At 35.5% G+C, this 11,942-nt stretch overlaps 2 protein-coding genes and 1 non-coding gene across 3 annotated transcripts; all 3 read left to right on the plus strand.

Moving 5' to 3' along the window:
• The first annotated feature begins 996 nt into the window (after positions 1–996).
• Trnam-cau (transfer RNA methionine (anticodon CAU)) lies at positions 997–1,068 on the plus strand. Its single transcript has one exon. It is a non-coding gene; the product is annotated as a tRNA-Met (tRNA).
• Positions 1,069–1,785: 717 nt separating this feature from the next.
• Positions 1,786–2,292, plus strand: LOC128223507 (uncharacterized). The gene has a single exon (XM_052932785.1). It carries the CDS (start codon positions 1,786–1,788, stop codon positions 2,290–2,292), a length of 507 nt encoding a protein of 168 aa, XP_052788745.1.
• Positions 2,293–3,117: 825 nt separating this feature from the next.
• On the plus strand, positions 3,118–10,317 carry LOC128223073 (uncharacterized). The gene is made up of 10 exons (XM_052932308.1): positions 3,118–3,413; positions 3,973–4,194; positions 4,570–4,651; positions 5,456–5,627; positions 5,980–6,126; positions 6,512–6,756; positions 7,356–7,613; positions 7,954–8,128; positions 8,557–8,702; positions 9,285–10,317. The coding sequence occupies exons 1-10, from the start codon at positions 3,362–3,364 to the stop codon at positions 9,592–9,594; spliced, it is 1,809 nt and encodes a 602-aa protein (XP_052788268.1). The 5' UTR covers positions 3,118–3,361; the 3' UTR covers positions 9,595–10,317.
• The last annotated feature ends 1,625 nt before the right edge of the window (positions 10,318–11,942 follow it).

Genomic DNA, 11,942 nt, shown 5'->3' on the forward strand with positions numbered 1-11,942 from the left:
ATACATTGCACACAATTTAACCCTTAATAGAAAAGGTACAAACATGTATAACTAACCTTAAAATGTCGATAAAAGATAAAACATAAAAAAGAGTACATGTCATGGTGTTAAAATACGATGAAATTGGTATTTCTTCTTTCGTATTATACGCATTTCTGGATCACGTGACAAAAATGTTCATGTGTTTATATTCAAATACTGACTTGTTAACATACACTCCGAGTGGGTTGTTTAATATTTAGAATAAATATGCATTCTAAATCGGACCATGGTGAAGTTCAAGTCCGTTCCTGAAGTGAAAAAGTCGTTGACTTTATAAATGATACACATCACATACCAAACTGATAGACTCGTGATCATTAGCGATTCCCAGAATAAGAAAAGTATCCTCTGAAGGCTAAACAATTTTGCAGAAGTTTGTTTGCATTTCACCAAAATGTGGGTAATGTGCTTGCAAAAAACAAAATGGGGGGGGGGGGGGGGGTTAAGGAACAAAAAAATCGGTCAGGAAATTTGTACAGTCGAGTAATAATCATGCAGTTTGGAAAATAGGAATATATACATAAAAGCACAGTTACAACATAACAAGATATGCCATATTTGCCGAGAAAATACGAAAAAATGTGGATAAAATCAAAGCGTTTAAATGTAAACATTGCATCCTCAGCCTCAATCTGTTCAATCACTTTTTTATCTTTAAAATTATGATACCAAACTAAAATGTCGACGGAAGACTATGTTTTTCGCCACATACTGGACGCACAATTTTTTCAAACTTTAAAGAAAAAGTCCACTTACCAGGCAATAGTTGATAGGTTAATCGGTACTTTTCATTCTAAATCCGCCATTTTGTTTGCCATGCAACATATTTCTCACTTCATGTTTGCATGAAACGAATACGTCCTCCCCCTTGAATAGGGCAATAAATTTGTTTAGTGGGGATATACAAAAATGAAATTGATTGTTTTTTATTTGCCAACATTTATGAACTAGCGAAGCAGAGTGGCGCAATGGAAGCGTGCTGGGCCCATAACCCAGAGGTCCGTGGATCGAAACCACGCTCTGCTACATTTTTTTAAATAATATAGTACATAGATTAGACGAACTAATGCCGACAATGCAAAATATGTGAAGCATAACACAATATGACCGAACGTTTTTTTTCATACTTTAAATTGCGTTAAAAAATATATTTGATAATGTTCACTGTTTTGAAATTTTAGCTCGCTCTCACATCAAAATCAAACGTCAGCGCTCACAAGGTCGGGACATAATTTTAACGACGCATTCCCGAAATGATGTTAGATAGATAGATAGATTTATTTCAGTAAGGAATGCACAAACATGGACATTTTAAATAAACAACATGTATAGTAAATAACATTATACATATATGATATTATCAATAGCCATGACAGGCACACCGAACCACGGATGACACAAAAAAAGAGAAAACTCTTATTTCCATTGTGATCCTTTATCATTTTGTTACGTACGCTTCCATTTTAGCGTTATTTAAAACGCGTTTTTTCTCATAAAATGTCGTAATTTATTTGACGTAATTCTAGTGTAAAGAGTTCTGTATAGTGACTTAGCGAAAAATAGTGCGTATGAATATTTATTAGCGTAGTTTGCGTTTTCAGATGCTTCATCAATTCAAAAATAAACTCTGTTTAGAGGGAAAAGGCAAGCGCCTTAACGACAATGAACAAGAGACACAAACGTTAAAACACCAGATACACAAATACAAATACCACAAACAGATCAGACACACACACATAAGACATGCGTCAAAAGAGCTTTGCCATAAATGATGAGATTACCACTTTTGAATGGTCAGAAAAGCACGAGTTCACTGGAACACGAGTCTCCGCATTGGAATGGTCAGAGACACACGAGTTCACTGGAACAGGAGTCTCCGCCGTGGAATGGTCAGAGACACACGAGTTCACTGGAACAGGAGTCTCCGCCGTGGAATGGTCAGAGAAGCACGAGTTCACTGGGACACGAGTCTCCGTTGTGGAATGGTCAGAGAAGCACGAGTTCACTGGGACACGAGTCTCCGTAGTGGAATGGTCAGAGAAGCACGAGTTCACTGGAACAGGAGTCTCCGTCGTGGAATGGTCAGAGAAGTACGAGTTCACTGGGACACGAGTCTCCGTCGTGGAATGGTCAGAGAAGCACGAGTTCACTGGGACACGAGTCTCCGTCGTGGAATGGTCAGTGGTCTCCGCCGTTGAATGGTCAGTGAAGCACGAGTTCACTAGGACACGAGTCACCGCCTTGGAATGATCAGAGACACGCGAGTTCACTGGGACACGAGTCTCCTCCATGGAATGATCAGAGAAGCACGAGTTCACTGGGACACGAGTCACGCTTGTGAATGGTCGGAAAAAGTATGAGTTCACTGGGGCACGAGTCTCCGCATTGGAATGTGTTCTGGTATATGTCTATAGCTGTAAATGTAATATGATCTGCATGCTCAAAGATATATACTCCACCTATAGCCATGTGTATTCAGTCGCTATAATAAACTCAGTACAGAAACATCTCTGTTGTTTAATATACTTCATTAAAGAACCCAAAAAGATTGAGCCCTTACGTAAGAACGTTATTGTCATCATTGAAGAACGACAACAAACACGATTACCTAAATTCTACGATCTGTCCCTGCAAAAGCATGCAAACTACAACTATACATGTAGGACGATGAATTTGGTGCACATATAAAGCTCTGTATGAACCCGAAAATTGAACTAGTGTTGTGTCTTTACTTATTTCATTGGTTTATGAAATTATTTCAGTTGGTCACAGCTAAAATTAAACCTGTTGGAATATTCTGGTCGAACTGTACATTTCTGATGAAACCGTTGGGCAAAAGGAAATATTTTAGACCGTACCAGAAACGGCGGATTGATATATTCCTGTACAGATAGATAAATTAAATAAAATATGACATTTTACGATTCTGTTTAGGCAAATTATTATTAATAGTATTCTTTTTTATCACCCTTTAGTTAAATAAAGCGTCTTAATTTACTTAGTTATTTTGAACATACGGTTTACTTTTTTCAATTTGCTGGCGAATGTATATCCGCCTAGCGGTTCAAAGGCCTCTGTTGACATTTTGTGGTGCAATACACGGGTTTACAACCTGTGTATATAAGCAACAGTCGTGGCTTGTCAGCATAAACATGCATTAAAAGGAGTTAAGTCAAGAGCTAAATTATATTGAAAAAATAAATTGACACCTAGAATATTCTTCTAGGCCACATATATCGCCGTTGAAATCGCTTGACAGCTACATCGTTGTTTGAAGTATTTCATCAATAATTTAATTGTTTACATTGTTACCAGAATCATGAGAGGACGAGGTAGAGGACGTGGTCGTGGCGGACGGGGAGGTGGCAGAGGTTTGTTTAAATTAATCAATCATTTTACATTTGCATGTATCTCTGTCTGATTAGCCCAGTGGTTAAACACGTATATATTCTACACAGGCAGATCGTTTGATGATAGTATCACTGGTTAGCGGACGGATAAGCACACTTTTAGGGTTAGGTTCTTATAAAACATAATCCACCTTGCGTCAACTTTTTGTGCTTTACTGCAATCCGCCCTGTAGAAAGTACCTGACGGTTAGAGTGCTAGCTTCACATTAAGGTGTCGCAGGTTCCTTTTTTGTCATGGGCGTATACATGTATCATCAGTAGACTACATGTCTGGAAATGCTTTCATAATTTTTTGTTATTTTTTTGACTGAGCAAATATCGCAACATATTTTATACATCATTTTTATACATGGCACTAGCCAAATAGTAAAAAATAGTAATAGTGTTTTGGGGCTTGTAGAAAATTTAAATATTCCAGATTATATATAGTCTGGATTGAATAAGTTTTCATAAAAGTATAGAAATTACGGCCAGAGCTTAAAAATCAACATTTTTAAGACTGATTTAAATTATTTTGCAGGACGCTCCAGAGGTCGAGGTGGGTATAGGGCTGCTAGGTCAACTTCCAAGGACAAAACAGAGGAGGGTCCAAAACAGGAGTTAGACGTTGATAAGAATGTCACGTCATACTTTGTTGGCAGTGTGTCCACTGACGAGCACTTTGAAGCCCAGAGTAAAAACAGAGACAGATATGCGGCAGCAATGGCCGTGCTACAGAAGAATGGGGTGGACATTGCTCAAAGTAAGTTTTGTTATTGCATTTATTGGTCCATGCAATGATTACTGATATAGGTTAGACAAATACAAGTGTTAAGTAGTACATGAGAGACTTACATAAATATTTAAGTATTATTAATGATAATATTGCTTTTATTGAATTGAGCTATTGGAGTGAAGAAATTATCTTTTCTGATAAATTAAAATTATGTTTAGTAGATGAATTTTTAATCCTTATCATAATATTGCATTGCAATGTGTAATTGGGCAAAGCCAAAATAGTTCTGTATAGAATTTGACAAAATATGAACTACACAAACTTGAAGACTGATACTTCCACTGCAAGATTCAGAAGTAAATTATTTAATTTCTCTTCTGATGACATTGTATTATATTTTAGATGCTAGAATCCGAGCACTAGCTGCTGCCTGGGCAAGGCACGATTACAGTCTGGCAGAGGCTTTCCTGCAGGCTAGAACCAGGTACATATTGCGGGGATTATTTACCTTTTTAGTTTGTCTATTTGTCTTCAAAAACGTCCAAGATGTTTAAATAAGACTTGGTATGCATGTTTCCAGAGACAATATGGTTTGGTATAGCAATGCTCATAACTCTAGCTTAAATAAGTTTTTAGTTATGCTCCTAGCTTGTAGTGGGAAAGTTTAGTATTTGCTAGATTGATACAAATTATTTAACCTCATTGATAAAAATGTCTTCTTTTTTTCAGAATTATCTTTTTTAAAAGGAATCTTTTAAAATGTTATTTTATTAGTTGCAAAAGCTTTTTCAATCTAAGGCATTAGATTAAGAATACTTCATGTAATATATGCTTTCCGGTAGTATATAGAGATTTATCAGTGAAATAAAAATGATACTTCACTGTTTCAAACAGTGAAAATATCAAAATTTATTTTTTTCACTTGTTTGAAAGATTTGCCTGTTCTCACATTCAAATCAAACATAGGGCTGGGACACATTTACAAAATGCTGTTATGTGGGCATACAAGTTGGCGTGTTTTTTTCTAAAATGTGTAAGATAACAATATATTTTACCTCATGAACACAAAAAGTGAATATTTCATTTATGGCTGGGCCACTCTTGTAATATGACTTTTGGTTCTCACTCAGTAAAATATATTACAGTCTTACACTAAAACAAACCATTGTTGCTTTGTATTGATAAATTATTTTTTATTTTTCTTAATGAATCATAAAATTAATGCTAAAAAATCCTTCCTTAAGGTCTTCACCATTTTCCAATATTTAATGAGTTGTCAAATCCCCAGGTTTGGACTACTGGAGGTTCTAAAGGCGGTCACACTGCTTGACTCTGGCAGGCAGGTACGAGTTCTGGAAAAGAAGCTGAAACGCCTGCAGACATCTGCTGGGAAGGCGAAACCTCACACACTAGGCAAACTGAAGTCAGACATTGATAACCTCAACACGAACAAACCACTGGTTGGTTGCCTTGTGCATCTTTTCACTCCATTGCTCTGTTCGTCAGAATACCATTTGTTTCCTTACCCTTACTTTTTAACCTTTTAGTGTTTTTTCTGCAATACCTTTCTTTATTTTTGATAATTCTTTACAGTAGTCATACTTCAATAATGAAAAACATGTTTTCAAGATGATTGAATCTAGCATAAATTCAACTGTTTGTCCTTGAACAGCAACAGCATCAAAAATATACTATCAGAGGTATTTCAAAGATGTTGCGTTCTTCAAAATATGTATGCAATTGAAAGGACATACTTTAACATAAGGAAGTGCAATAGGAGTGTTAATATTAAATGTTTATCCCCTATTGCAGAATGGCACAGCAAGTGGAGCTGTGTGTAAGCACATCAGGCGGTGGGTGAAGAGGTTTACAGCGGAGGAGCTCGAGTTCTATGCCATTCACTTCCCCAAGGACCCATGGAAGAAACTAGCTGACATTGTCCATTTCCATCCAAAAGAGGTATTGTTTGCATTTTTAGAAACTATTTGTTGGATCCTGACTTTTTTTGTACCATTGGAATGCTTCAAGTTGTAATTACCTTTATTTTTGTGTATACATAAAATACTTTTGCAAATATGAATGAAATGACATTGTCTAAATCAATAATTGATTGACAAAAATAAACAAAAGGTGTTATGGTTCTATAAAGTTGGAAATGCACTATTAAAAATAATGATGTGAAATGTTAATTTAAGTATGTGTATTTTCTTTTTTGGTGTGTGAATTTGAATATCATAACAACAGCAAAAATCAACAAAAAAATCACAACATCAAAGATAAGATGCTTTTTAATGTAGCTTTAAGATGTGCCACTATTAACATGACAACATGAATATCATTCCAGGACTTTACATCCATGGACTGGTTCTTGCCATACTGCTTTGGAGGTGCCGCACCGGAGGGATCCATGGTGGAGAGATGTCAGGCCCTTGTAGCAAAGAACTCCACCGACACTGACATGGATATCAATGCGCTAATCAAGGAGTTTCCTATTCCCTACACGGTGGTTAAACCTCATCTCTCTAAGCTTACAGATGACTCAAAGGCCAGGATCGCATCGTGTGAGAAGAAGCTTGATACCCTTCTGTGGTAGGTTTTGTTCACTGTTCCATGTTTTGTTTTGCCTGTGATGATGGTAGACATAAAGCCAATACTTTGTCCGGCAGTGTCATCACGCTTTTGTTACCAAATTTGAATCACATTTCAACGACTTATTGAACTTTATATGCACATTGGTCATGGTCAGTAGAAGACCCCTATTGTTTTGAGTCAGTAGGTAAAGGTATTGTTCACCAGGTGACCTTTAATAGAAAAAAATAGGCTCTTCCCACAGGCAACACATTTTGCTTTGCAAAATTCTAGTTTGTATCTCTTTAAAGAAAATTATTTTACTGTCATAACAAGATATCACAATATTACCAACGATTTAAAACCAAATAAGAATTGATGATTTGGCTGTGAGACGAGGCACTTGTTTACCTGCAGTTTTTAGATAGTATTTGTGCCTGCCTCTCTTCAAAAAGTTTACTGTAATGCTGAAGGAGGGATTATCACCCAACCAGAGGCTTCACAAACTGGTCTCGAGTACTGAACTCTACAAGTTATTGGCTTTTATCACAATCAAGCTGATAGAAATGTGTATTATTAGAGCAGTAAATTTAGGACAAAACCTTATTCCTGATTTACAGGTGGTATGAGGATCTCAAATGTGCAGCTGTTGATGAGATTATTCTGAAGCGTGTTGAGGGCGGGGAGGAGATCAACCTACCCAATGGGAAACTGCTGGAGAGACTATTGTACTTGAAGATGCTTCGGGAGAACATATCAAACCAGCGCTGTTACTATGGTTCAGATCCCGCACCCGAGAAGAGGACAGCTGATGAGACAATAGCCCCATTCTTCAAGTACCTCATTCCACCATGCCAGAAGAAAGTGGATGCTATCAGGTGAATACTGCTTTCCATTCTTGATACAGTGTTTTAAAGTTAATTCTTATCTATTATCATGACATTGCCCTTTTTATTAATTTTACTGATAAAACCTCCTGTTCTTTCTGTGTTTAGAAAAATTACACAACAAGGAGATGTTAAAGCATTTGAAGTGATTTAAGTCACCATTAATATTTCATATTGGATACCACCCACTTTATTTGTAGGCTTAAAGCTCAATACAGCATGATTCATGTAAGGTTTGAATTACTATAAGTGATTTATACTGGTTCTCTTTATCTTTGCCCGATTTTTTTTTATTTTTTTTTTATAATAATCATTTTTACGCTTTTTGCAGCCTCTCCCTGGAGACCCCCATTGTGGTTATTGGGGATGCGTCCGGGTCAATGGAGGTGGCCATCCGGACTAGCTCGATCATTGCAGGACTGCTAAGTGCCATCTGTCAGGCCAAGCTTGTATTTTTCAATACAGAGAACAGACACGCCCCCTATGTTCCCAAGAATATTGAAGAGGTAGAATAATGCATTATATACTGTAGTTACTGTAGATTTTCACTTTAAATTTTAAAGTTCCTTTAGTTATGACTTATGTTTTGACACTATTCTAGAGGTTTAGTATCTGCAATGCCATGATCATTTGGAATGCTTTTGTATACCCAAAAGGTAATTTATGTATTGTTCAGCAGAGCTTTAATTTTTTATTTGTTTTATTAACAAAGATAAAAAACGTTTCAAAGCTATGCAATCTACAATTGTAGTAAGTCTGGTCATTGTGAAAATGAAGCTTAAATAGATTAATGCAAATCTAAAAAAACAACAACAGTTAATAAACTTATCAGAAAAGTGAAACTTATCAGAAAAGTGGATCACACAGTTAATAAACTTATCAGAAAAGTGGATCCAAATAAAATAAACTAAGTCTCCATGTGTTCTCCCACTAGGTTTTGCAGCTTGCAGTAGACACAAGGGCGGGTGGAGGTACAACGCCCGCAGCCAGCCTCTGGCCCTTCTACAATGAGAAGGAGGTTGTTAAGACGTTCATCATTGTCACAGATGAAGAGGAGAATGGAAAGTGCCATGACATGTAGTAAGTCTCCACTTTGTCCTCCTGTTTATTAGCCTGTCTGATTGTTCAAAAAAAACAACAACAAGTATTGTGCTAGCTTTGGTTGGATCACATTAATGTCATGCAAAACTGTTATGGTAACCATGGTTACACCTTATACATTATTCAAGTTAGTCACATGAAACTTGCTATGCATATTGCTGAATAATGCACCATTTTGAATGTAAAAAATAAGATTGTTGGCATCTGGTTGCATTCGTCTCTTTGAGAGCATTTAGAGAGAAAGAGATATTTACTAGTGAATCGTTAGTAACACTAACAGTGTCAAAGAAATTAATAAAACCTCAACAATTTGTCATTTGGTTGTATTTTGCACTAAAACATGTTTTACCTATAAATACTATAAGCTAGGTACAAGCTTGTCTTTGTACCTTGTTGTTTTATGATAACCTCTTTTAAAAAACACATGATTGTAGACTTGAGAAAATATTTATATCAGACCAAGAAACAGACCATATTTAAAGGTATATCATCAGGTTCACTTTCTGATATTATTTAATGGCATAATTCATTGTATTAAGATTCTCATCTCCCTCATTTCAGTTTTGATGAGATGTTCCAGAAGTACCATGACGAGGTTTTCCCCGCGAAAATTGTCTTTGTCTCATTCTTCTATAACCAGACTAATCGCGGACACATGTTGCCTAAATTGGAGACCCGGGGGTTCAAACCCATGAGGTTTGTGTTTGACACAAGCAGGCCGGACCTGACGAAGCTTGATAAACTGTTTGGAATGCTAGCATCTGGGTCCTCAGGGTTCAATAATGAGATTGATGAGATGGAGGCTGTTATTAAACAAGATGGACTAACAAAGGCGTTTGAAAGAATGGAGATAGAGGGAAACATGAACTGACATTCTAGCAGAGATTATTTGTTTAACTTAGGCCCCCAAAACATGTTTCCTATTTCACTGTCCCCCAAAATACATGGAATATATATAAAAAGAAAAAGTCTGTGAGTTTTATCTGAATACCATTGTAACACTTCAAACTTGTGCCATTTGGTCTGAATAAACGCTAATTACGAATGCTCTTTTAAAGCAATACATTAACGCCAGTAACTACTGATTAATTATTACTAAAAGAAGAACAAATTAACAAGCAGATAATCAAAATACAATATAGGGTTAGATGGAAAAAGGTAGGTCTGGAAGCCAGAAACATTTTTGATACCCATTATTTTAACTTTTAACTTTTTATGTCATTGTAAAACTTGGTGTGTAATACTCAATTGTGACATGTTTTCTTTTGTTCTATTTTTATGCCTATTGATATGAAGCATTTTATCCAATTTTAGTACTTGAATTTTTTCAATTTATTTTAGTATGATAATATTGTGAGATTTTGTCCATTGTGTAATTAAGGTATTTTATTTTTTCATGTTACAGGTTAAGTTTAATATACATATGTATATATTTGTGTACATGAAGCTGTCTGTGATATTTGTGTAAATGAAGCTGTCTGTGATATGTTTTTATATGTGAACATTATTTAAGAAATCTAACACACCACTGAGGGTCATATGACATTATAAGGACCGGCCAGTCAGCCACCAAAAGTGTATATCGAGGGGTGAATGCGAAAAGGTTCTAAGTGACATTAAATAAAGAAGAAGATAGAACCTTTTCGCTTTCACCCCTCGATATGGACCGGGGGCTGACTGACTGGTCCTTATAATGCCATATGGCCCAAAGTGGTGTGTTATATTTCTTATATTGTACCAAACACTTTTCATTACAAGACTATTTTTAAAGCTATTTAAATGTGTCTTATTTAACAAACCTGATAATGTTTACTTGCGACAAGTTTTTGCCGTTGTGAAAATAGCAAGCCGCACTAACCAATTGTATGACCGGTCCATATTATATTTTTGGCGAGGTCCGGACCAGCCAAAAATATAATATGGACCGCTGACGTCATAAAACTGGATTTTCGTCAAAATACAATGGTATACGGACCGATCGAGATTATATATTTAAAGAAGGGACAAATTTATATGAGGTAACCCTATAATATATATATATATGAGTATGAGTATGTACAATTACCAACCAATAACCACTATATACTTTTTGGTGGTTTTAAACCAAATTTTGCTGTTATATATGAAGACAAGGACATTTTCTGTATTCTGTTTATTAGTAAAATATGTGCAATCTTTATTGTAAAACAATTGTTCTGTGATACATGAGTTTGTTTTGCATAATGCATTTATTTACAAAATGTAAAAACTGTTTACTAGTATTGACAATTTTGTTAAATATTGTTAACACTAATTTGTAGGACACTTTATTGACATTAATTATTGTACTATCTTTGTTAAACATTTGCCCCCTTGATTTGGGCAGCAAATTACTAATAAAGTATGGACAAGTTTGACTCTTATTGTTATTGACAATATAAGTTTTATATTTTCAGCTCATCTATTTTACGAAGAAGTCTTTGTGTTTTAATTATGTGGGTCGGGCAATTTTATTTTCCTTGGCCATAATAAAAAAAAACTTAAAAGAAATTTAATGAAACTTGGTACACATGTTGCAAGACATTGATAGATTCAAATGTATAGCAAGGTAGATCACTCTGGCTTTAATATTTGTTGAGTTATGCCCCTTTCTTTAAAAAACAATCAACAAGAGTGTTGGCCAACACTCTGCAGTGCCCTTATTATGGATTTGGAGGAACATATAATTTATTATAATGTTATAATATTTTAATTGTCTTGTTTTAAACCTTTTCTTGAAATACATTGGCAGCCCCAAAGCAACATTGTGGACTCCATTTTAGTTCAGTCGGCTCCTCCTTTCTCATGCAATGTGCATATTGTTTTAAAATGAACTTTAATATGTATACACAATTTTTTATACACCCATTCAACAGGACAAATTATAGTTATACCTTAGGCATATGGGTGGGCAGGCGGCATCTAGTATTTTGTATGATAAAATCGCATTAGAAGCCTTTGTCAAATCATCAACAAATTTGGCCTGAATGTGCATGGCCATAATATCTCAGACATATTTGAAAAACAGCCATATGACTCCGGCCATTCAAGAGTAATCACCCATTAATTATAGAAATTACCTATAATCAGTATTATCCAATCAATAACTTTCGAATTCTTCAAATCATCATCAAAGAATGTGTATGGGCATATTATCCAAACAATGCATATCGCTTTAGTCACTAAAGAGTTATCCCCCTT

The sequence above is a fragment of the Mya arenaria genome, chromosome 17 (assembly GCF_026914265.1).
Source record: "Mya arenaria isolate MELC-2E11 chromosome 17, ASM2691426v1".
Taxonomy (NCBI): Eukaryota; Metazoa; Mollusca; class Bivalvia; order Myida; family Myidae; genus Mya; species Mya arenaria.

Coding starts and splice junctions, on each gene's coding strand:
- LOC128223507 (XM_052932785.1), top strand. CDS start 1,786: ATGCGTCAAAAGAGCTTTGCCATAAATGATGAGATTACCACTTTTGAA.
- LOC128223073 (XM_052932308.1), top strand. CDS start 3,362: ATGAGAGGACGAGGTAGAGGACGTGGTCGTGGCGGACGGGGAGGTGGC. Junction 4,652..5,455: donor TTCCTGCAGGCTAGAACCAG/GTACATATTGCG, acceptor TCAAATCCCCAG/GTTTGGACTACTGGAGGTTC. Junction 8,703..9,284: donor GGAAAGTGCCATGACATGTA/GTAAGTCTCCAC, acceptor CCCTCATTTCAG/TTTTGATGAGATGTTCCAGA.